Source organism: Petromyzon marinus, chromosome 8 (genome assembly GCF_048934315.1).
Source record: "Petromyzon marinus isolate PM22_M1 ecotype Great Lakes invasive population chromosome 8, UKy_Petmar_22M1.pri1.0, whole genome shotgun sequence".
NCBI classification, from domain to species: Eukaryota; Metazoa; Chordata; class Hyperoartia; order Petromyzontiformes; family Petromyzontidae; genus Petromyzon; species Petromyzon marinus.
Window position 1 is genome coordinate 13,446,238 of NC_133674.1, and position 26,909 is coordinate 13,473,146.

Genomic DNA, 26,909 nt, shown 5'->3' on the forward strand with positions numbered 1-26,909 from the left:
CACATTTTGAGAGATTTGGCCACAGGCCATTAATACATTTATGGTGTTGATTTTTTTTTCCTAACATACCATGATCTATTAATAGTTTTTTTAATTCTTCTGAGATTTTATCGAGAGGGGAGTGACATTTGGGCATATTCCGGCTTAAAGTTAAATGCTGTTGTGAAATGACGTGATTGAATTTTCACAATCACATATCTTGGAAAAGTAGAAAGTGCTATTTTGTGGATTTAGTAGCTATGTGAAGGTGCCTAGTTAATTTCTGCAGCAACAGCATGTCATTTACCCCACTTTATATCCAAACCTAACAGCCTGGATCCAAATCTACCTGCATTACTCTGCTGATTTAACTGGAAAGAGAACAGCTATAGGTATTCAAACACAGACATCCCCCAAATATTCTCTCATACGTATTTTTATTCTGTCAGTTCATGGGCTGGTTTTGTGCATTAAAGTTACGTGGGGCTAATACATAATCAAAACATTTAGGTTGATTGTTCATTGGAAGTTCAAAGACAATACTGCTCATTTCAGCAACAATTAACCGTTTGTTTGCAGCTATTAAAATATTGCAAATACATTTTAGCAATTGTTCTGGTCTGCTATTAGTCTACATAAGACGTGGTTCCATACTTTTCAAGCACTGGACCCGGCTTAGGTCCAAGCAGTACTTCGCGGTCGGGATCCCATTGAGCATAGATATGCTGACTGTACTATTACAGGCTGATCAGTAGGAGGCACTCTCTCCATTGTTCTGAGTGTCAACCAATTGTGACAGTTATCAATACAATAAAATGCTATGGGGACAACAACAACAACAACCGCCATTCGCCACTAAGTGGCGGTGACGTCACCACGACGCTTGTGCCAGGCTCTGTGCACGTTGAGGCCACGTGAAGTGTCGAACGCCCGCTGACAGAGGTCATGGGGCAGACCCAGGTGCCACGGGTTGACTGAGGTGACTGGCTGATGCACCACCTGTGCCCCCTACTGTGCCAACTTGCTGTGTTTTAGCTACCCGGTGCTCCGCTCGTTGCGAGCGTCGCTCCTCCGCCCTCCGTTCTTGTTGGAGGGCGACTGCCTCCACTGCCCAGTAGCGTCCTTCATGAGCCTCCTCCACAGAGGCCGATCCTGACACTGCTGATACCAGTAATCGGCAAGTCTACTCAGCTCCACATCCTCCTGCACCACATCACTCCATCTCTTCTCTAGCCCGTACCGCGCCCGTTTAGCCTGCTCTATCCGGCCGAACAAAATCTGTTTAGGCGTGCAGTGACTGGGCATGCGGGCTATCTGACACAGCCAACGCAGCCTTGCCTGCCAGAGGAGCTCACCGATGGGACATTGTCCAGATCTTTCAAGGATTTGTGAGCTCCTCACACAATCCAGCCTGGTTAAACCCAGGATGGATTGTAGGCAGGCCAGCCTAAATGTTTCTAACCGGCAAAGATGTGCCATTAGGGGAGTCCACGTTTCGCAAGCATAGAGAAGGGAGGGAATGACCGTGGCCGAGAAGACCTGAAGCTTCGTGCGGAGCGACAGACCAGGTAGCTTCCACACAGTGTTACGCAACCGATGAAAAGATAATGCCACTCGACTGATTTCGTAGTGAGACCTCTGTTGTCAAACCAGAGCTGGTCATGAGCACACTGCCCAGGTTTGGGAAACTCTGCACTCTCTCCACAACTACCCCATCACCAATTGGGAGTTGTGGGGGTGGAGTGTCCGATGGTAAAAAATACTCAGGCAGGTGCTTAGTTTTGGTGGGGCTGATGGTAAGTCCCCACCTCTTAGTGGCACGCTCCAGGTTCAGCAGCAGCGCCTCCAATTGCTCCTCTGAGTGAGTGGCAATTAACAGATCATCGGCATACATAACGTGGTTGACCAATAGGGAACCATCCCTTAACCGCACCCGGGCATCGATCAGCCTCCCATTGTATCTGTACCTGATTGAAAATTCTCCGGTACAGCCATCGAAGGCTTCACGAATTACGTGGTCGAAAAAGATGTTAAATAATGTGGGAGACAGAGGACATCCCTGTCGCACCCCAAGGTGAACAGGGAATGGCTCTGACTCCCGGCCACGTAGTTTTACCTAGGCCCGCTCACCATCATGAAAGTCCTTAATGATCATGAGCAGAGGGTCAGGGAATCTGAAAGCACGAAGAATAACCCAGAGCCCAGGTGTACTGATGGTATCATAGGCCTTGACCAGGTTAATTAAGCAGAGATGTAGGTTTTGTTGGAATTCCCTACATCTCTGCTGTAGCAGGCGGACAGAAAATATGGCATCTGTGCAGGACCGCCCTTTCCTGAAACCGCACCGGGGCTCCGCAAGCCTCTCCTCAGCGTGCCTGGCAAGGCGATGTTGAATAATCCTTGCCAAGACCTTTCCCGGCACATTGAGGAGTGAGATGCCCCTGTAGTTTTTACAGCCTGTGCTGTCCCCCTTCTTAAAGAGGGGGAGCACCGAGGCATCCTTCCAATCCTGTAGAACCCGTCCAGTGGTCCAGACTGTTATGATGTCATGTAGGGCAGTCTGTGCACAAACGTCACCCTCCCTCAGCAGTTCGCTTGGGAGATCATCTCTGCCCGGTACCTTTCCTGGTCTCAGACTCTAGATCGCCTTTATACTTCCTCAACAGATGGCACCTCAGCCAGCCACTCACAAGGGATGACTTCCAAAATTTGAGACGCCGCAGCCTCAGCAGGGTCATCCCCACTTTGTCCCACGATGTTTTCCATGCCGAGGGATTTCCCCTCCCCCAGGACTTCACAGAAATGCTCACCAAGAATAAGTTTACATAGACTTCCAGTACGCTCACTCAGTTCAATAACCATTGCTACAGTCTGCATCATAGACTGCCAATACCCTCACCAGCTTAAAAACCAGGCGACAGTCTACATTATAGACTGCCAGTACACTCACTCCGATTAAGAACCAGTGATTTTTAGTTTATTTTATTGTATTTTTCTATATACGTGACTTTACCGAAAGAAACAAATAATATAACACATTGCATTGCCACTTAATGGCGTCTTGTCCGGCAGGGGGAGCATTACAATGACACAATATTGCGTGATATTTGTTGCACTTTGATGCTTGATAGGTATTAAACATGTTGAAGTATAAAAAATATTTGCTGAATTTCAACATGTCGATTTTTTTTACTGGTTGTGGCTATTGAATCGACAATTTATAAACATAACAGTTTTATATATGTATGTTCAATTCAGGTTGGGTAGTGTGTGAGATCTGTTGCTCTGGTCTGGCAGGTGCACACTGCGTGCAACTAACCATATTCCATTTGTTGTGTTTGGTTATATTATTTGACTTATTTCATAACATGTATAAAGAATCAAATCTAGCAGCAAGTATGATGCCATAGCCCACAGTCCATGTGCAATAAATCCCCTTTCTCAACCCACTTCTGGGTGAGGGCCTCCCCCACTGCTGTGCAGGCAGTGAAAGCCACTTGACCATACTTTACCACGCTGGTCAGTGCTGGTTGATGAAGGTGGGCGGAGTACATAAAACAAAAAAGATTGTGCTGCACTGCCCTCTGCTGCCAACATTACCCACTACACCTATTTGCTAGTCGTCACCTATCCAAGCACTACTGCTTTGCTTTAAAAGTCCGATGGGATTGGGCTCATTCGGTATGGTGTGGTCATCGGCACACATTGTTTACCGTACTAAATATATCTGAATTATTTGGGTCTTTCGGTAAAGCCACGTAGATGGATCAAATAATAATAATAAAAATAATAATCACGACGTTTCGATCGTAAAACAAGCAATCGTCATCGGGTGAGAAATATCGCGGGAGAGCTGCTGAGAATATATATAAGCGTTAAGTCAAGATTTATATATATATCTGCTTTTGCTCAATGTGTTGAGGTGCAACTGACGACACGGACACGGTTCTTTAGTAGGGGCTGATGCCAAGGTTTATTAAAGGCTACTGCCGGTAACTTATTAAAGGCTTACGCCCAACAGGTAACAACGCTATCTCCCCAGGGGAAAGGGTACTGGGAGGTCCCTAGCTCCACCCAGGCTTACGCGATCTCCCCCCCCCCCAGCACTGACCGAGGGATCATCCAACTCGGTCGGCCGGATGAAGTATCACACTCGCCTGGCACTAATCCCCCCTACCCTGGATCCCGACTCCCCCAACTCTCTCCGTTCCTGGCCCTTCGCGACGACCCCCTCTACGTCACGGGTTCCCCCTTATATATCCCCCGTAACTTCTGGCATCATCCCTTTCCACCCCCCCTGAGTGATATGACGTCCTCCACTACTCCTCTACAAATGTATAAGCACGTTGTCTTCTTGTTGGCGAAGGCTTTGCTAAGCTTTCCTGCTTTCTGATCTATGTTTATTTAAGTTGGGTCGCAAAAGCAGCTAGGGGAGGTTTTATATTGTTTCTTGGGAATGTAGTCTCGGAATTTTCTGACACTGATTAATAGGACTGGCGTGAGGTGAGGCACTGATTCTACAGAATAGCTTTCATGTAGCTACAAAGGGTTATTTTGTATTAATGATGTAACGTTCTATCACAAAGTAAGCCGATCCAGCACACTTCCGCATTCCACGTGTACATTAAACATTTCAACATTTTGTGAAGGCACAAGCATGATAATATTTAAGCTATTTGTCAATTTACAGTCTACTTAATGATACATTGCATTATAATTGATTGAGGATTCAGTCTTCAATATATTTTAGTTATACAAACAAAGTACGTGCATAACTGATACTATAAGTGGACAACAAATCCATAATCATACTTAAACGATACATAAAAAACAAATCACCTTCCATACTAATTTACACCTCAGTCTTGCCAAACATTGAATCTCAGTGGGCTTCCCCAGGGTTAAAGAGTCCGTCAGCATCTTTATAACCAGGCGAGAGTCTGTTGGGTGTCATGCAAGGAACACCTGAAATAACATGCAAGAAAATAAGGTAAAGTATTGCTGTGTTGGTGGGGGTATCAGTGTTGTGGCAATGCGTTTGTTTACACTGTCCTCCTGCAGCTGTTTCATTGGGTTGTGCTGTGGGTTGTGCTGCCGCCCTGCAGCGTGTGGAGGAAGAGAGTCTGGTGAAGAACAACAGCACCTGTAAGGACTTCCTCATTGAGGCCATGAAGTACCACCTGCTGTCGAGCGAGCAGCGAGCGCTAATGAAGTCGGACCGCACGCGACCTCGCACACCTGTGGGCCTCCCCAAGGTGAGCTCTGGGGTATAACGGTGTGCATCCATTCACCGACTAAGAAATAATGATCAAGGTGCAGCCAAACAATTGCTTTCTCACATCACTGCTGGCGGAAGGGCCTCCAATAGAGTGAGCTCTAGGGAGAGCCCCTTCAGACGGTATTTGGCCTTTTCTTCCATGCTGACCAGACATCTAACCAATTGACTGTGGTGTATTAATTTATACCACTGGATGAACAGATGGGGGCAGCATTTTAAGACTCATCAACTGATATCGATTATTTATGCTCACATACATGCAGAGAATCGCTTGTTGAGGAATCTCTTTTTTTTGGTGCTGTGTGCAGCATTGTTATTATACATTACTGGCATGTTGGTTATATGGTTGGATATTAATATGCTTTTGACCAAGTAATCTCGAGACTAAAGAACAATATCATAATGGAAGTGTGTTCACATAATTTTTCAAAAACAAATATTAACTTCAGCGAAGCAAAAGCCTTAAGAGAATTGAGAGCAAATAAAGATATCCAAATTGTTGCTGCTGATAAGGGTCTATCGACTGTTGTGATGCCCCGTGAGGACTATGATAATAAAATCAAAGAGTTACTCGATGAAGGTACCTACCTTAAAATTAAATTCAGTTTCATTTATTTGGTATAGCCCTGTGAGCCATTCGGCTCTTGAATCGGGTGCAACCGCAACAAACAAAAAACACGAACAAGAAAACATCTTAACCGAGCAGAGCGGCAGCAGCAGACGGCACCTCGAGCCACCGCGCGTCCACGAGGAGAGCCCGGTCCACGCTCGCGAGGAATTGGCGCGCAACAACCCAGGACATGTTGCTCCATTTAGAAAGTGTTTCTTTCGTGAACGGTTTGGTAACACTGGCGCGCAAACAGTTCAGAAGAGGTGGGTGGCTCTGAAAAAAGCCTTTGGGTTGGTTTAGTGCGCGAGAGATGGGCACTCAGCCTCCGTAGCCGTAGTGAGTGCGGCCCTGGCGCTTGAGGGCGTAGACCACGTCCATGAGACCCAAACCAGCACCATGGAACGTAAAGCAACAGCAATCATTGCCAAGTCATAAATTCCCAAGGAAGAGCAATACCTGATCAAACCAAGGGCATCAAAACCACCAAGACTTTATGGACAAATAAAAATTCACAAACCTGATGTCCCATTAAGACCCATAGTTAGTACAATAGGCTCTGCCACGTACAAATTAGCACAATACGTAACGAAACAAATACAGCCCTACATCGGTAGGACCTCTTCGTTCATCAAAAACTCTGAACATCTCGTAAATATAATGAAAAATATTAAGCTTAACTCTAATGATATTCTCATAAGTTTTGATATGACGTCTCTGTTTACGTGAGTTCCGGTCAACGAGTCAATTAAGTTACTCGACACTGGTAACAAACAGAGGCTTAGCCAAAGATATCCCAAGACTAACTGAAGACTGTGGCAAGGTGACTTCTATAAACAAAAGGAAGGAGCAGCAATGGGATCTCCTTTGTCTCCTGTGATAGCGAATTTTACATAGATTTTGAAACAAAAGCAATAGCTTCAAGCACACTAAAACCATCTGCTTGATTTAGATATGTGGATGACACATTGGTGGTCTGGCTACACGGCAAAGATACACTGAACGCATTTATAAATCATCTCAACTCGCAAAACCCATCCATCCAGTTCACCATGGAAGTGGAAGCTGACAGAACTCTACCATTTCTGGATATTCTGCTTGGACGGGGTAGAAATGGTAAAATAACACACAGTGTTTACCGAAAGAAAACGCATACTGACACCTATCTGAATGCAGAGTCACACCATCACCCCGCACAGAAATCTGCTCTTATCAAGACGCTCATTCATTGAGCTAAGAAAGTGTCAGATGGTGACAGTTTTGAGAAGTAAAATTCAACATGTTAAAAAAGTGCTGCAAATGAACGGTTACAATGATGCACAAATCAACAAGGCATTGAATACCAAAACCAAATCAAATAACAAGAGCATTGAAACTGCCCAAGTAATGTAATTAAAACGATAAAAAATACCGTACATTGTGGGAGTCACTGATAAACTAGCCAGATGTTTGGAAAAACAAAACATCCGAGTCAGATTTGGCACTGTACATGAAGTACAGAAATTAATATCTGGTACAAAAGATGTATTACCGAAGCTATCAACGGAATGTGTGTACAAGATTAACTGCACGTATGGTAAATGTTATGTTGGGCAAATAGGACGAATGATCAGCACGAGATTAAAAGAACATCAGAAAAATATAAAATTCTCCCAAATACAACTGTCAGCAGTAGCAGAACACGCGTGCCAACAAGGACACTCAATTGATTTTGATAATGTTGAAGTTTTGTGAAAAACTAGCTACTACTGGCCAAAACTAATTTGAGAATCTATCGAAATTGAAAGAAATCAAAATAACTTTCACCGTTCGGATAGCGACCGCCTTAGTGCTGCGTGGAAGTGAATCATCAAATTATACATTATTTTAATGCATGCCTACAAAGGGCAGCGTACTTCAATAGGATTATCGTTGGTAGGGAAATTTTAATAAACAATAGACAGGAAGGACAAGTTCAAAGGGCTCGCATAATGCACATGCATAATGTACGTTGCCTCAGTAATCCCCCCCCCCCCCACATTGTGAAAGAGCGCAGAAGCGTGGTCACCACATCTACGCCTCTATATAAGGAACGAAACAGTAAGACTTCTCCCCACGAATCTGGCTATCGCCTGATGAAGCTAGTTGTAATTACTGGCAAAACGTCGTACTCAGATTGTAAATGTTGTGGCTTGGCTCTCCAACACACCGGTGTGCTGTACTAGTGACGAATTGGGATGTTCTGTTTACATGACAACCCTTACTAGTTGGCTGTGTCGGGTCGTGGCGGGTTTTAATGACGCATTTATATATTTACGCGATTTCAACCAAAAACCTAATATATGGATATTTTTTCAAGAGAATCCATAAGGTTTGGGCAGATATGTGACGAGAGGCATTGCACAGCTTGTTTACCTTTCAGACCGACAATGCACAAAAAAAGCCAATTATAGAACGGTTGGCAATGATTTTCCCCAAGTTCCCTTGATGTCAAGTTAATTCGTTCATATTGCTTTTTTTTCAATTAACAGCACAAAAAGCAACATGAAATTCAGCTTTTTTTTTAAACAAAGTGTTTGTCTCCCTCTGCATCCCTCCCTATCTGTTCAGATGATGATTGTGGTGGGTGGCCAAGCCCCCAAGGCAATCCGAAGTGTGGAGTGCTATGACCTCAAGGAGGAGAGGTGGTTCCAAGTGGGTGAACTCCCATCCAGGCGCTGCAGGGCTGGTCAGCAGAACACACATGCACACTTGCTCAGACTTATTAACCCACTCACTCATACGTGTGCTCACCGACTGAATCACTGGCACACTTGCTGACGTGCCTTAATATTCAGAGAGCACATTTTACAATGCTGTGGTGTTATTAGTTGCTCATTATCAGCCGAGTAACAAATAGCCTAACCCTGGGCAGCTAAGAAGCTAAGTGATTGCCTTGAAGGAAATTAAACTCAAATGCTGCATTCACTCCCTTGCTCATATCATTGCTTATTCTCACTTGATTTAGCTACTTGCACGTTTACTTAATCAACCAATCAACTTATTCAATGCTGGCACTCGAGATTTTTCTCAATCCTGTGGCATAGAAGTGACGACGTAGGCTTAAAATAGCTGGTCACTCTGGGTGCATGGTTTGTGTGTGATTGCATCTGACCGCATTTGGGCCAATCGCACTTCCAATAGAATTCTGATCTGATTGGATCAGACACATGATTTCTTAAATTGATCATTCTGGGGTAAAATCCTTTTCTGATCTGTTTCTCGGGATTTCATTTTAATAACTGTATGGTAATGTACTATGCAGTACTCCATTAAATGAGATCAGAAACATTCAACTATTTTGGTTTGCAAGTCATAAGATTGTACTTGGACTGAGAAGCAATTTTGTTTATTGACATTGAGACTATCCCATGACGACCACTGTCACTGTAACATGGGGCGTTAGATGCCCTGTGTTGGGATGTTGGGACTTAGTCTCGAATTTCATGAGCAAAGAAAGCTTTTTAATTAATCTTCTCTTACAGTTTTTGCATTGTGTAATATATGGCTTTTAAATAAATATATTAAAATACAGTCGTCACTTGGAAATTGAACCCAAGCCATTGCTTGGGTTCATTACAGCAATGCTGGACATTAGGGGAACAGTTTATGCACTTGGTGGGGGTCTTTATCCCATTTATTTTTTATTGCAGTTTGGATTTAATGTTTAACATCATTCTTTTGGGTCAGCTGATCATGCAAAGTCAATCAGGATGTGACCGTGATTTTTATTAGGTCACATTCTGATCCATGCACAGTCTGTTTAATTCTGAACTGATTTATACACTTTCTGCTAATCATGTTCAATCCTTTTTTTTTACTCATATGTTTTTTCTTCAAAGTTCTAATCAGTCTGTTTACCAATTATGACTTATTCACTCTACTTCACTGCCATTTTGTCTTTTTTCAGTGACAGTACTTCAATAAGGTGCAGTCCTTGCCATTTTACATGTACCACTTTGATGACATTTAAAAAATATATTTATGTTCGTTCAATTTCACCAAGAAAAATTAGTACTGTAATATTTGCTAAGTAAGTTGCCAGCATCAGTGTATGCTTACATATGCATACGCTAAGAATTTTGAAAACATCAAACCTTGCATCTGGGTCACTTTCTGATTTACATGCTGTACAACTTGGATATTACAACTTTCACATGAAAGGTATTGTAAAAGAGATCATTGTGAAGCACTCTCACTGCAAGTATCTAAGCACCAGACTCCTCTGCTTTAAGTGTTCGTATAGTCTAAAATCTATGCCAGCTGATATAAGCTTAACAGCATTTTCAGTAAATCAATCTCAGACATTTTAGGTGGAGGATATTGCAAAAGTATTACCTTCTCACCTCCCAGTCAACTGGAATAAGGCACATTTTTTGTCATTTTTTCTGGCGAACCATTTAAATTAACAGCATGCAGCGTGTCTTGTCATTTCCAACACCACATTATAAACTGACCATTTCGCTGAGAGCCTTAATTTTCAGAGAGCACATTTTACAATGCTGTGCTCTTGTTAGTTGCTCATTATCATCCGAGTAACAAATAGCCTAACCCTGGGCAGCTAAGAAGCTAAGTGATTGCCTTGAAGGAATTAAACTGAAATGCTCGGTGCTCTTGTAGTGGGTTCACGGGACACGGAGACGGTGGAGTAGAGGCAGCACTGTTTATTCACTTTAACAAGGGTTACACTGGAAGGGGTAACGGCCCCTTCGCCCGTATTCACGCTGGGACACCCCCTAGGCTATCTAGCCTAATCTCTGTGCTCCCAGTTCCTCCAGCTACAGGCGCTAAAGGAGGCTATCTGATCTGGCCCTGGTCAAGCAACAGATCACGACACCCCACCAACCAGACCGACCCTTAAAAGGGCTCCGGCTCTGAGGCTCTGGGGCCGCACCACTGGCTTGCCCTGCCGGCCCTCAAAAGAACAGCGGTCAGGGAAGTCCCAGGGTCTATCTAGCCGGCCTTCCTTCTTCACTGGTTCTTCATTCTTGGCCCCAACACACTGCCCCGTGCTCTCTGGCTCCCCGCCCTTAATACCCACACACCACTGAGGGTGGGGCTATAGCGGACGTGGTTGTAGCCACCAAGGTGTGGCTGTGTGTTACCTTCCCACACTGTGTTTCCTTCCCACAACACCCCTACACTCTTCAGTGGACACATGTATAAGTGCAACAACATTCATTGCACACTATTATTTTCTTGCATTTGGCAATATGTTCAGGAGATGAATGCCAATGTTGAGATATGATAGCCACGAGGGCTTCCGGAGAGTTTGTGTGGTTTTGCTCTTCCTCCATTGAAGAAGCGCACACTACAGTGAGTACATTGCATCCTGAGAAAAAAATTAGTGGAACGCCCTTACTGGCTCCACAATGTACACTTCAGTGGGTTGTTTGGGGGAAAAACGCACTGGGGAATACACTAACTGCATTGACTCTTGTCCATCTGAACGACACAATTAATTAACTACATTTTTAGAATGAGTTGAATGGTTTATTATAGATTACAATTGTGGGCGATATAGCAAAAAGGCAGCTGCAAGTATTTACATTTTTTTATATAAATAGTGCACAAATCATTTTCAACCGAGGCAAACATGTAAGATCATAAAAAAAACTAATGTACTGCTTTATTATTCAATATTGTAGCCCCAATTGATGTAAAATATAGTATGAAAATGTTTATTGATAATGTACGTAAACATGAGTCTACAATATACAGTTATCACAACCCTCAGTTGGTGTGACCTCTCATTAACATCCCTTGTAAAAGTTTTACCACATTGCATCGAGTTCATTGTTATTCATTTTCACCTTACGGCCACAGAGTTATTTATACATAGGCCTCAGCATGCATCCAACATCTCGGCATCCTAGCAGTGAAGTATTGTTAATTTAGTGCTCATTATTTAGATTTTGGTTCTCGTCTTAGTCTGGTCAACAACCTGTAAAATTTTTGCCTTAGTCTGTGGATTTAATTGAGTAATTCTGCATATGTGTGTGTGACTGCACGTGTCGGGTGCGGTAGTGTACCAGGTTAGCGTTACTGCGCTACGAACCCTGTGACCCGGGTTCGATTCCCGCATCACGACCAACACCAGTAACAAATACCTGAACCAGTCATGGACCTCCCCTCGTTCGACTCGGCCTCAAATGAGTACCTGATGCGGTGTGTAAACATCACCACCGGGAGACAAAGGCGATCGGGCGTGGTGCTGGCCGCCCACCCCCTCGTGTACCGTTCTGGCCTTCATCAGTGCTCACTAACAGCACTTGCCCCAACAGTCTGTTAATTGCTATACGGGGGATCTTTGTCTATACCTGTACATGCTGACGCAGGCGTGGTGGTGCTCAACGGGATGGTGTATGCGGTGGGTGGCTTCAACGGCTCCCTGCGCGTGCGCACCGTGGACGTGTACGACGCGGCCAAGGACGTGTGGCTGGCGGCGCCCAACATGCAGGACCGGCGCAGTACGCTGGGTGCCGCCGTGCTCAATGGCGTGCTGTATGCCGTGGGCGGCTTCGACGGCAGCACGGGTGAGTAAGCGGCCAGAACCACAACGGCAAAACACGGTGGTGCCGCACGGGGTACCCGTTCATTTCACTTTGCTCAGCACCATTTTAGCTTCGAGTGTTCTAAGAATAGGCCATCCAATTATAACCGTGGCCAAAGTTAATTTTGGCTTCCAAAGCTGAAATATTTAACATTGGTTGGACATTGCTTTTGCTTCATCTTTTTGTGCACAACTAAGACCGGTAATGTTAGCCTTGGCCAAGACTCAACACTCAGATGGGTCACTGCAAGTTTCTTCGGTCACACCACAACATGTTCAATGATCTTTGGCATTTACTTTGGATCAGCCAAACCAAATTAACTCAATGAAGTTCCCAAAATATCCCAAGCTATACTCCATAGTTGCCTTGTGTTTTGTAGTTGCGCTGTATTTGCTTTACCCGTTTTATATGCATGCTTTTATAACCCAGGTCTCTGTTTAAAAATAGATTGATAGTCTCACTGGGATATCATGTGGTTTAAATAAACATTCCGTCTGCATGTCATACTCATTCATGCCTTGTGTTTATATCCAATGTGGGAAAACTAACATCGTGAGAGTTACTAATTCACAAGCTGGGTGGTATCGGAATACAGTGGTCCCTCGTTTATCGCGGGGGATACGTTCTAAAAATAACCCGCAATAGACGAAATTAGCGAAGTAATCAGCTTTATTTTTTACAATTATTATACATGTTTTAAGGCCGTAAAACCCCTAACCACACACTTTTATACACTTTTCTCAGACAGGCATTAACATTTTCTCATATTTCTCTCTTATTTAAACACTCTCAAAGTTCAAACTTTCGCAGATTTAAAAAAATAAGTACAATATTAGTAAATGAAACCAAATATCAAAACCTGTTTTCAAGCCCAAACATTTTTGTAAATCTGGCTAGCCTAACGCATTCTGTACTCCCTTAGCTAATCAGGACGCAGAACACATGTGCGGTCCTCCCTTAGCCAATCAGGACGCCGAACACAATGCGCGTTCATACTGTACGCAGGAAAAAAAAGCATGCAAAATTACACTAAAAAAAATCCGCGAAACAGCGAGGCCGCGAAAGGTGAACCGCGTTATAGTGAGGAACAACTGTATTCCCATCACGGGAGGTCCATATATTGTATGTCATTTGCAGCAATGAATATTTATCATTACTTTACCTGTGTTGGCGGAACCATGACTTGAATACTGGCTCATTTTATGTTGCAAATTATCCTATTGTTTTAATATCAAGTAAATAGATGATTTAAAAATAAAATTTTGGACAAAATCTGTTTATACTTAATGGCATTTGTACCCTGGACTAACCTTGCCTTTTCGGCAACACGAGAGAGCGAATTTTGCCATTCACTTTATTTAATTGCTATGTGTGAAGAATAGTCAGTTTGCATTCACGTTTAAATGCATATACTTTAATCCCTTTTAAGATTGTATTTTTATTAAGTGGTTAAAAGCCAAGCAATCAATTGAGCTGTGCAAGACAATGTAACCGCACACATACGCCGATCTGTTTCAAGGCGTGCTGCTTAACCAGACAAGTGTCATGTGTCCATCGGTGAGAAGACTTTTAGGACTGCAAGGCTGTTGCCTTTTGCTGGCTTTTTTTTCCAGGGCTGGCGACGGTGGAGGCATACAACTACAAGACCAACGAGTGGGTGCATGTGGCCTCCATGAACACTCGGCGCAGCAGTGTGGGTGTAGGTGTCGTAGGAGGTAATGACCGGTGTGACGAATGCAGAACGTCCCCTAGATTGTGCAAATGGATTCTAAGGCATTAATTACACTCAAGTTTTGTGGGGGTTTTTATAGTGATATTTGTTAGCTTTGGTTGCTTTAGAATTGGATCAACCCACTTTCTTCAGTAAAAATTGGTAACACTTCAGAAATGCATACAGTTTGAGATTGGATCCGATTGTGACCCAATAAACATTGGGTCACATTCTGAGTGGCTAATCGGATGCTTGTTTTATTTCAATGTGAAATTATTATTTTTAATGCTGCAGGAAGCATGTCGTTGATATTTGTTAACCATGTATTTACAATTCAATTCACAAATTTTTTTTTTTACATTGTATAGAATTGTAATCGATAAGTGACAATTAAATTCAAGAATATATGATTATGCTGCATACTGGAGCTTTAGTGCACACCTATAATCCAATGATTCGGAGGCAAAAGTTGGTGGATCACGTAGAGAGGAGTGAACATTCCAAACTCACTGTCATGGTATCAGCCGCTATTCCAGCTGGTGGTGTAGACCAGAATTGTAATTTACACGTATGGCCGATGCCTAGTGCATGGAATTGGCCCAATAGCAATAGTCCATGTGTCTCTCCTGGTGGGCCCAGTGGTCCCAGTTTTAGTCCCGATGGTTTTTATGGGCCAAATATTCAGCCAGGTGGTGCCAAGTGGAAATCACGGTGGTCTGAATAGTAATCCACGAGGTCGCAGTGGCGTTCCTGGTGGTCGATCCCGAAACCTGCCAGTGTGCAATTGTAAATGTTTAACTCAATATCGAGCATATGTTTCAATGGCATTGCACTAGGCCAGCCAGGCTTCATGAGTCCTCCCATCTTGCCTCATCATCACCTTGGAATTGTAATGTAATTGGGTAAATTTTACAGACTAGGTAGGAATCCCAATCAATCAAATAGAGATTTTTAAATACAGATTTGGCCATAGAAATATGACTGTTCGTGTTGGCGTCTCCCAACTCTATATACATAATTACAGCAAAAAATACCTACAGATAATAAACATCTAGCCGAGTACTGCTGAATGTTTTTGGGAGTATTTTGAGGCATTTAAACTGAATCAACCAAAAATAAAGCCAATCATTGAAGGTTCCAAGCCTTCTTCAGCAGTTGCCTTGTTAGTTTCCCCCTTAGGCAGATAATTGTATATTCCATCAGGAGTCATATATTCCTCTGCAAATATGAGGTTTATGTAAAACTAAAACCTTTAGTTGTGATATCCAGACATTTAATGTGCAAATACATTTTTTATTATAAAATTTTAATCCCTATTGTCTGCAATAGCAATAAAGATGATAACATGTCAGTTTCATAATGAGCCACACTACTCCAATGTGGATCCCTGCCATATCACAACCTCATCACTCATCACATGCCTAACAGCCAACAATCCCCACAGACCCACATGGTAGGAGATTGGTGGATGGATGGTAACTCACCAGCCATGTGTTAAATTGTTATGATTCAGGGTCACAATTCGATTGAAGAATGTATTCATTTTTGTCCCGTCTTGCTGTCTCATTTGTACTGCTATTGTTTCTGGTTCAACTTAATATCGAGTGTATTTAAGAACAGTGTGTGTAATATGTTGTTTATGCCGGGTATTGAAAATTTAATAATAATAAATATCGGACGATTTGTTTTAAATAATTGCGTAATTATCCGAAATTATGCTATTTTATGTAAATATGCACATAAATTATGCTAATTAGAGAGATACTAGTATTGATTGCATGTGATTATGCTAATTAAACCGTTATGGTAATTAGGCCTCACCTCGTCGAGGGTAGTATTATCAATCGGGATAAGACAATTGTATGTAGTTATGCAGGTGTGATGTAAGTATGCTAGATTAAGCTCGGCTTCGTTGTCTAGGGTTGTATTATCAATCGGTATAATACAATTATTCTCGCTTTAACATTTACTGATTATGTCTTAGTGTGTTTATATCAGGTCTCCAAATTCAAATCTCACCGCAGGATACAGTTCTTATAATTAAGATTATTACGCATTAACTTAGGAAGGCACCACTCAGACACTTCTGTGTTAAGCAATTTTAATTTCTAAACAAACCTTAACACTCTAATATGCGAACTCTTATGCTTGGAATTGTCCACACAGTACTCCTGGAGATGTTCCCCTCATTGAGCTATACATTTAACCCTCAATGGTCACGTTTTTTAACTGGGTAACAGTACAATCGATTATTCCTCAGAGTACGCGAGCATACACGGCGAGAGGAAAAGTCCTTAAAAATTCATGCAACGATATTCATACGAAGGGCAATAAAGAAACATGTCCCGAAGGCAAGAGTAGTTATCAATTAATTCATTGGTAAGATTATACAATTAAAAAGAAAAAAACGAACGACTAAAATACTTCTAAACGACCGTATCCACGTAACTCAATGGGCAGCAATGTTCTTCATGATCAGTTGATATTTAATGCACCACCTTGGAATGGCAAATCTTCTTGAAACACAACTTTTTGGAACAATCTTATTTGTCCCGATATGCGTGTTGTGTGTCTTCTTTGCCACTTGTTCAATTCTTTGTGTAAAGCAGACGCCGGGCGATGCGTTGCGAGGGTGTGAGTGTGGGAGAGGGTCGTACAAACGGCTTCGTTCTCTCTCTTGCTCGGGGGCGGCCACAGTTTCGGTCCACAGCTGGGTGGAAGAGTCGGCACGACGCTCGCCGTCGGTGCGCGATGATCCGTCGTCAGATAGCGCCCGCAGCTCGTCCGCTCGCTGCAGTTCCTCACTCTCGTCTTGGTTCCCAGCTGGTGCCGGTCGGTGTGCATGTGGGTCGAACCCACGGCGCGCTCGCTGGCGCTGACACTCTCGCTCACGGGCGGCCGGTCAGGCTCTTTCCCCTGCTGGATGAGCCGAGTCGGCACAACGCTTGTCCGCTGGCAGCTGTCTCCCTTGCTTGGTGGCGCTGGTGGCGCTGCTGCGCGCTCTCTCTCCTGCTCCGTCTCTCTCTCTGGCGATGCTCGATTGCGCGTGCAGCTCGTTCGCTGGTGGCAGACACCCTTGCTCGGTGGAGCTGGCTCTCTGTGATGCTGGCTTGGTCGATGCTTGGTGCTTTCCGTCCTTTCTCCAGGTTGATTGCTTGTCGTCGCTCGGCACTCTTTCCCTCTCATTTCTCTTGCTCTCTCCTTGATCGTGCAGCTGCCAGCTTCACACGGACACCCGCCCTTACTTCAGGGCTGCGCTTTGTCGTTGCTGCTCAATTTTCGTGCTCTTCACCCTTCTTCCAGGAAGGCTCTTGCTGTGAACTGCTCGTCGCTGGCTCAATCACTTACTCTCAAAACTTGAAAATTGTATTTGCACACCTCTTGCACAACTCTGATAGCTTAGTACAATACAGCTTATCTCAATCCTCGATTCCGCAAGCGACTCAAAACATCAGAATAAATGTAGAATAAAACTTTCAGCGATACTCTGTCGGTTCATGCCGAACTCAGCTCTTAACAACACGTCGTCCCTTCTCTCTGTGAGACACGACACCCATGGTTGCTCTCAAGGCCATGCCCCGGAGCCAAGCCTGTCCCTTAGCAAGACTCTGTCGTTCGCAGCGCTCCTCCTTGCAGAGCTGCCCCTAGCCGAGCTTAAATGTGAAATTCTCCCTCCTCCTTCCGTGTCTCTTGCGAGAGAAAAAAACAACAGATGACCTCTGTCACCGTCCTCCCGTGGCAGCAGTGGCCTGGCTGCCGCCCCCCTTTTTGACCTTTGACCTTTTTTTTACTATCACATTTTGTTTGTTTGCATTCCCAACCCCTCTCTTCGTGGTCTCTCCTATTAGGGAGGGGAGGCACTCTCCCTTCATACGTATATTATGGCTACCATGTGTTTGTGTAAAATTGTTGGAAGACAAAGGCGGCCAGGGAGGCTCTGATTTCATGGAATACATATTATCTGGTCTTGTGTGTTTGACCTATTTTCTTGTATCTCTTTTGACTTACCCTAGGTCTAATCTCTTGTGATTATTATTTGGTTTATGTTTAACCAAGATTTGTAATGTCATTAGATGTTACCTCCGGTATTTCAAGGGTTTTATTACTTTTTGCTCCCTGTCTGCATCCAGGGATCCGTGCTTTTTATTCTCGAGGTCAGAGATTTCGCTTAGTTTGGACTTAAGTTTTCGTGATTGCAGGAACTCATGTACTTTGGTTCTCTTGGTAAAGTCACGTAGATAGAAATATACAATAAGAAATAATATAAGGAATACTGCAGTCTATAAAGTCGACTTATTCTTATAGCCAAGCTTTAACTTTTTCCGTAAAAAAATATATATCAGTTATAATGTCCGTTTGCCCTGTGCTCTGTGTCCGTGCCTGTGATTCTGGATATTTGTTTTGTGAACTGTCCAAAGCGCCAAGCAGGTCATGGCATGCGGTCCTTTGGCAATCTGGAGATTTTTCAGATCGTCGTTAACCTCCCTTTGCCCCGGAGTTTATTATTTAATTACCTTTGACGACCTCCAGATGCTTGGTGCTTGTGGGAGGTAGAGGGAGTTTTATTTATTTATTTATTTGATCGATTATTATTATTTAAAAAATGGCAGAATTATTTTTAATATTAATTTTTGGAAAAAGGCCTATATATACAACACACTGCAATTTGTCTAAGTCACACAAGACAATCAAGTATGATTAATTGTATGATTAATTGTAAATGCCAAGATCTCTTAAACCTAACTAAACCAACCTAGATGCTAAGAATAAAAAGAAACATCGCAAGCTGCTCTTTATGGCTCCATTGTCCACTTTCAAAAGGTGGTTCATGCATATGTAGCTGTTCTGATATTTGCACATCAGTTAAATGAACAGTTGAATATTATTTTGGCAAATTTGTGTGCACTTACAATATTATATGTTGTCATTTGGCCACAGAAGTAGGCTATTCCTGTGCTATTGTCCTGAGTGTATTTGTACAGTGATCAGCAATTGCTAAACTATCAAATTGTCTCGTTTTCAAGGGGTTTCAAGGTTCAGCACCCTCTTGCTACACTAGGAGATTATCTTTAGGCTGAATGTGCACCAGGAAATGCTGTCAATGTGTATAATTCTTTAATGTAACTGCTGCTGAAATGCTAAAACATTAACATTTATCACCCAGCTTTGGCATTGTTTGATAATTGTATTGCTTTATAGCAGCACGGCAACATGAGTCAGTGTATGTTTAAGTTGCTGTTTTAATTTTTTTTAAACTGCTTTTTGTGTTTAGTTTGTTGTCCTTCCCCCACACCTCTGATTAGCGTTTGGCTACACAGTGTCAAAGAAATTCAACATACATATGTGCCCCTCTCCCAGTGTTCAAATAATGTTTGATTGCCTGTGTTCGTGAGCACTCTTTGTGTACCAGTTTGTTTCCCTAGTCCCTTGCCTGTGCTTTGGCTGAGTTAATATTTGTACCTCGTTCTCCACTGTGCCTGTCTGCCCTGCATTGCATCACAATACTGTCATCTTACTCTTGTCAGAATGACTCGGAAGTGTCTGACCTTCGGGCATTTTCATAACACTCTTAAGACTGCTTGCAAAAAAACCGACAATAGATGGTGTAATGTCAGATTTACTGTGAAAGCAACCACCCAGGTACATTCGGTACTTGATCATATATATTTTTTATTTACCCCCGCTTGCAGCTATACTTTATGCTTTGCGTCAATATGTAGCTTCATAAATAGATGTGCGGTGTTGTCTGTTCTGGCATGACCATGAGTTAGGAAAATCGGGCATCTTTATTTCCAGATGCTACATTTCACATATTTGTGTGAACTGTGCATTTTGAGGATATCAGATTATTATTTTTTCGAACAATTGAGTTCTGAAATGTGTATGGCCCTAGTAGAGAGGAATGGGTTTAAAATCATGTTTTATTAATGTTTTTACAGACCGTTTTCTCCAAAACGCAATACATCCATTCAGCAGCCGTTTACCCTTTCAGTGTGATGATAATTGTCTGTACTGTTTGGCTTTCCATATTCACACTTGTGGCTGAGGCATTTACAAGTGCATGACTCAATTCTGGTGATTCAGTTTGGTGTTGTTAAGTCGCATCAGAATTCCAAATGTACCAGGCTGCAATTATGTTGGCCTTGAGTTGTGTCATAGATTTCTCCAGATTTTAATTTTAAGCACAAGTACATTTATCCAAAGCAATAAACTGTTTGTGCGTGCGTGCATTTTGGAGCAGCAGTGTGGAATTTAGCACACTGTACAACAGTTTATTTTCTCAGTTTTGAGTATTTGCCAACCTTGTTGGTCACATTTAATATCTTCGATCATGGCTCTGTGTCATTTAAATTGGCTGCTTAATTTAGGCACAGTCATGCAGGAGCTGAATGTCAGCTCAGCCAAAAATAAGTGTCTGGTGTGTCACGTCAACAACATCACTGGTTCAGTCGCGATTAATGCCTTGTTTCCATGACTTTTGGGAACCAGGTTCTCCAAGGCCAAGGCTCTTTGGGCTTGGTTCTATTACCACCTGCTACTCTTCCTCTTTATACCTTCTGCAGTCAGGGAATTAAGATCAAGACAATCTTAATGTATATTTTTTTCTTTCAAAGTTTTCTTGAGGTGTAATTTTTTTTCATTGTTACTATCAAAGCCTGGAAGTTGAATCAAGTGAGTGCCGTAACGGCGCTTGCGTCTCACTTCAGCATTTATCCCTTGACCTCACAATTGGTTCTGGGATCATCCGAGCTCTAAGTTTGTGGGTCAATAACCAAGCGTGGGGATGGGGGTTTCAAGCTCCCATGAGATTAGTTTGACATCGTGTCGGGCTGCTGTGGGGAAATGAGCTCTTGGGGCCCAGCAGGGTGCAAGAACCAAACCAACAGTTCCCACTTGCTGTGGAAGAGAGGTAACATAGCAGACAGGATAGGCATGGTGCTGGCTCCATCAGTATCTTTATATACTGTCATATAAAAAAAAGTGTTCACTAAGTTTATTCTAGCAGTCTTAAGAAATATCGTCGTCTCTTGTGTGTATGACAATTGAATGCAGGCATTCTGTATGCTGTGGGAGGCTATGATGGAGCTTCTCGCCAGTGTCTGGGCTCTGTGGAGGCATTCAACCCAATTTCGAATGAGTGGACGTATGTAAAGGAAATGAGCATTCGCCGCAGTGGAGCTGGTACGGTAATACATGATTGCGTCTCATTTGTGCACCTGTCGTAGCATTTATTTTATTCAGGAAAGGCTCACTCAACCTGAAGCTCAAGCTTCACGTTCCCCCTTTTTGGTTAGATGTTTATGCATGTCGGAAGAAACTGGAATACCCCAGGAAACCTCACACATGCAATGGGATAACGCTTAAAAGCATTCTTGTTCCAGCACCCTTCGGCAAAAGCTTTACTTAGGGGCCATCCATTTAGTATGTACGTATGGAGGGGGGAGGAGGGGGTTAACCCAAATGCTTAAGCTTGCATATGGGGGTGTCTACTAACAATTTACATACACATAGGAAAGGAAAGGGGGGGGGGGGGTGAAGCCTCAATAATAATTAATTTGTCTACATTGGCCTTCAAATCAGTTAGATAGTCTGGTGGTAGACTATCTGTTTGCTTAAACACATTAATATTATTAATCCTTGATCGTTTCTGCTTGGATTAAATATCGGGTGTTCTTTAGGATTGGGGGGGGGGGGTGCGTCAAGCGTACGTACGCAGGTGGGGGGGGGGGGTGTAAAAAGTACGCGTGCCTACAGGGAGGGGGGGGAGGGGTCAATTTTTGTCAGATTTTTGCGAAAGTATGAAATGGATGGCCCCTTATGATAACTTGAAACACATTTACTTGATATTTACAAAATAGATAGGTAATGTCCTACTTTGGAAATAAGTAAGACAAAATTATAAATTATGATGAATAACCACTATGTACTTTCAAAACAATGATATTGTATTGATGATTGTAAGGAATTAGTATTGAGTATCTCAAGAAAACATGAAAGATTTTGCAATGTAACTGAGCCACATGAGATGTGAAAAATGTGACAGATTTTATTCCTCTTAAATTGCCAATTAACGTGACGTTAATCCCCACTGCAATTCAAGCGCCTGCACATTTGCAGGCTTTTGGGACATCTAATGTTACTGTCTGATTACGAATGTGCAATTTGTTACTGTCATCTTCGGTTTTATGTTATGGGCAATTACGCAAATGTTTGTGCCCACTGCTTGAGTGAGCTCTACTTTTAATGTTGTGATCAGGTAGGAAATGTCAACAATACTATTTTTCATGAAATTAACACGATAGTCCATGAAAAAAGGTAGTGCATCAATAATGTCTGTTAAGGATACCTTGAGTCTTACATTTTCTTCTTGATTTCTGAATAAGTAGCTTTGACACGTAATGTGTGAAGTTTGCATACAATGCTGTTATGTATTTCAAATTAAAACATTTTGTTCAGAAGAACAAAATAAATACAATCATCCTAGTGTTTTAGGAATTCCAAATGTATATGAAGCCAATTATATAATTTAAATCCTTCCTTTGTATATTAGTTAACTAATTATACCACAGTTATAAAGGCCAAAGATTACCAAACATTAACACACTATAAACCATATTCTGATGTTATCTCCAGCATTAAATGATGATGGGGTTGCTACTGTACAGTTTACGTGATGTTAATTTGGTAAACGTGTGGATAAAACAAACACAATAATCGATATGATTTGACACAGGTGTTGGTGTTTTGGATGGACTGCTTTTTGCCGTGGGTGGACACGATGGGCCACTGGTCCGGAAGAGTGTAGAGGTGTTCAACCCGCCCACCAACTCGTGGCGGCAGGTGGCCGATATGAACATGTGCCGGCGGAATGCAGGTTGGTTTTGAGGAATTACATCATACTTAACCTCGGCATACTTGTCTGCACGGTAGCGGCACACGGATGGAGTAGACAACATTCAGATCATGCGGAACAAACAAGATGGGAAAGAAAAACAGTGCGCGGTGGGACGGAGTCGCCAAAAATGAATAAATTAATTACGATTTTGGCTTCTGTTTATTCGGGACCCTGGGGTCCCACCATGAGGTTCAAATATCCAATAGGGTTTCTATTAACCAATTCCATGTCTTTTGAAATAAAAAGGTGTATGAATTAAACAAACAAAAAATTAAGGTAAAAAATTAAGGTGATAAAATAAGTACACCCCTGGTTTCATTAGCTCAATTAAGGGAATAATAGAATCACGTGTTTTAAATAATTAGGTAGATCTTTAGCAATGCGTTTAGGAGGCCCCACCCATTATAAAGATCAGACGATTTGTGAGTTTAGTCTTCACCATACAGGCGTGTGGAAACAAATTATGCCATGATCAAAATATATCTGAGGACCTCAGAAAAATGTATTGATGCTCATTATTCTGTAAATGGTTACAAACCCATTTCTAAGGAATTGGGGCTCTACCAATCCACTGTCAGACAGTCTACAAATAGGGAAAGTTCAAGACGACAGTCACTACCCAGGAGTGGTCATCCTACCAAATTCTCTGCAAGAAAAAACTGGAAAATCATCAAGGAAGTCACAAAGAACCCTTAGAGAAACATCCAAGGATCTGGCAGCCACTCTTGCCTTGGCTAATGTGAATGTTCATGACTCAACTATCAGAAAAATACTCAACAAGAATGGTGTTCATGGAAGGTTGGCAAGGAGAAAACCACTGCTCTCCAAAAAGTACATTGCTGCCCATCCAAAGTTCGCTAAAGAGCACATAGATGATCCACGAGACTTGTGGATCAATATTCTCTGGACAGACAAGTCAAAGGTAGAACTTTTTTGGCCTCAATGAGAAACGTTTGTGTTTGGCGAAAACCAAACACTGCTTTTGAACAGAAGAACCTCATCCCAACCTGATTTGGAGCTTTCGTGACTGCAGGAATTACACTTTGTTTTTTTCGGTAAAGTCACGTAGAAATAAGAAATAATTATGTTATTTTATTTTATTATTATTTCTTATTTCTACGTGACTTTACCGAAAAAAAGAGTAACTCATCCCAACCGTCAAGTATGGTGGTGGGAATGTGATCGTTTGGGACTGCTTTGCTGCCTGAGAAGATTGACACAACAATTAATTCTGCATTGTATCAAGATTGTAGAGGAGAATGTCATCCATAATAGAGGTTTTTGGGTTAGATCACGTAAATATATGTGTCGTTAAAACCCGCCACCACCCGACACAGCCAACTAGTAAGGGTTGTCACGTAAACAGAACGTGCCAATTCTTCACTAGTACAGAACACCGGTGTGTTGGAGAGCCAAGCCACAACATTTACAATCTGAGTACGACGTTTCACCAATAATTACAACTAGCTTCATCAGGCGACAGCCAGATTTGTGGAGAAATCTTTCTGTTTCGTTCCTTATATAGAGGAGTAGATGTGTTGACCACGCTTCTGCGCTCTTTCACAATGTGGGGGGGGGGGATTACTGAGGCAACGTACATTATGCATGTGCATTATGCGAGCCCTTTGAACTTGTCCTTCCTGTCTATTGTTTATTAAAATATCCCTACCAACGGTAATCCCTGTTGAAGTACGCTGCCCTTTGTAGGCATACATTCAAATAATGTATTTTTTGATGATTCGCTTCCACGCAGCACTAAGGCGATAGCTATCCGAATGGTGAAAGTTATTTTGATTTTTTTTTATTTCGATAGATTCTTTAATTAGTCTTGGCCAGTAGTAGCTAGTTTTTCACAAAACTTCAACATTATCAAAATCAATTCGGTGTCCTTTTTGGCACGCGTGTTCTGCTACTGCTGACAATTGTATTTGGGAGAATTTAATATTTTTCTGATGTTATTTTAGTCTAGTGCTGATCATTCATCCTGTTTGCCCAACATAACATTTACCACACGTGCAGTTAATCCTGTACACATATTCTGTTGATAGCTTCGGTAATACATCTTTTGTACCAGATATTAATTTCTGTACTTCATGTACAGTGCCAAATCTGACTCGGATGTTTTGTTTTTCCAAACATCTGGCTAGTTTATCAGTTACTCCCGCAATGTACGGTATTTTTATCGTTTTAATTACTTGGGCAGTTTCAATCCTCTTGTTATTTGATTTGGTTTTGGTATTCAATGCTCTGTTGATTTGTGCATTATTGTAACCGTTCATTTTCAGCGCTTCTTTAACATGTTGAATTTTACTTCTCAGACTGTCACCATCTGACACTTTCTTAGCTCGATGAATGAGCGTCTTGATAAGAGCAGATTTCTGTGCGGGGTGATGGTGTGACTCTGCATTCAGATAGGTATCAGTATGCGTTTTCTCTCGGTAAACACTGTGTTTACCATTTCTACCCCGTCTGAGCAGAATGTCCAGAAATGGTAGAGTTCTGTCAGCTTCCATGGGTTTTGCGAGTTGAGATGCTTTAGACCACCAATGTCTTCCACATATCTAAACCAAGCAGAGGGTTTTAGTGTGCTTGAAGCTATTGCTTTTGTTTCAAAATCTTCCACGTACAAATTCGCTATCACAGGAGACAAAGGAGAGCCCATTGCTGCTCCTTCCTTTTGTTTATAGAAGTCACCTTGCCACAAGAAGTAGGTGTTATTTAGACGGTGTTCAGCTAGTCTTGGGATATGTTTGGCTAAACCTTTGTTCATTACCAGAGTGTCGAGTAATTTAATTGACTCGTTGACCGGAATCCTCGTGAACAGAGAGGTCATATCAAAACTTACGAGAATATCATTAGGGTTAAGCTTAATATCTTTAATTACATTTACGAGATGTTCAGAGTTTTTGATGAACAAAGAGAATATCAGGCCGTCCGTCCGTGAGCTGAAGCTGAACCAAACTGGGTCTTGCAGCAAAACAATGATCTTAAACATACAAGCAGACAGGGGCGGAGCCAGGGGGGGTGACAGGGGTGACATTCTGCGTATAAGTGTACGACACTCGGTCTGGCGGACTCCGTGCAACTGCATTGTCAGAGCGTGTCGCCAACCGATGGCGTCTAGTTCAACAGCCTGACTCTCTAATCATTCTTGAAATTAAAATTTGTTGAATGTCACCCCGGCCTGAAATCCTGGCTCCGCCCCTGCAAGCAGATGTTCAAAATAATGGCTGCAGAAGAAGAAATTCAATGTTTTACAATGGCCGAGTCAAAGTCCAGACCTAAACCCCATCGAAATGTTGTGCCAGGACCTGAGGCGAGATGTCCATGCAAGGCAACCCTCAATGCACCGAGTTGAAGGAGTTCTGTAAGGATGAATGGGCCAACATTCCTCAAATCCGATGTGAGAGACTGACCAACGGTTTCAGTCATTGCTGCTCAAGGGGTGTCACCAGTTTCTGAATCTAAAGGTTCACATACTTTTTCACACATGGTTATTGAATGTAGAATCATTTCAGGATGAATAAATGTTGAAAGATAAGCATGTTTTTGTGTCATTTGTTTATTCAGGTTATCTCTATATATTATTAGGACTTATATTATGACCTAATAACATTTTAGGTTTGAAATATGTAAAATGTGAAAATCCTAATTGGTTCACAAACTTTTTCTTGGCACTGTAAGCTATGTTTCAAAATACTTCCCAAACCGGCACATTACCTAAATAGCAGGTTAAGCTGAAGTAATGTAAATTAATTCTAGATTTAAAGCTTTCGTGACTGCAAGGATCCATACTCTTTGGTTCTATTCGGTAAAGTCACGTAGGTAAAAAATAAAACAACAATCACGACGTTTCGGCCACAACA

General features: G+C 42.3%; 1 protein-coding gene across 7 annotated transcripts in view; it reads left to right on the forward strand.

Moving 5' to 3' along the window:
• LOC116940242 (kelch-like protein 2) overlaps positions 1-26,909 on the forward strand; it is a 53,301-nt gene that overhangs the window by 19,971 nt on the left and 6,421 nt on the right. For 6 of the 7 annotated variants that reach the window (XM_076065664.1, XM_032949748.2, XM_032949743.2 and 3 more), the window contains exons 8-13: positions 5,085-5,234; positions 8,454-8,571; positions 12,221-12,418; positions 14,050-14,151; positions 21,201-21,329; positions 22,882-23,022. In XM_076065664.1, coding sequence (XP_075921779.1) covers positions 5,085-5,234; positions 8,454-8,571; positions 12,221-12,418; positions 14,050-14,151; positions 21,201-21,329; positions 22,882-23,022 — 838 coding nt within the window. Of the gene's footprint in view, positions 1-5,084; positions 5,235-8,453; positions 8,572-12,220; positions 12,419-14,049; positions 14,152-21,200; positions 21,330-22,881; positions 23,023-26,351; positions 26,585-26,909 lie in introns of those variants that run through there. The other variant, XM_076065665.1, reaches the window with a different exon arrangement.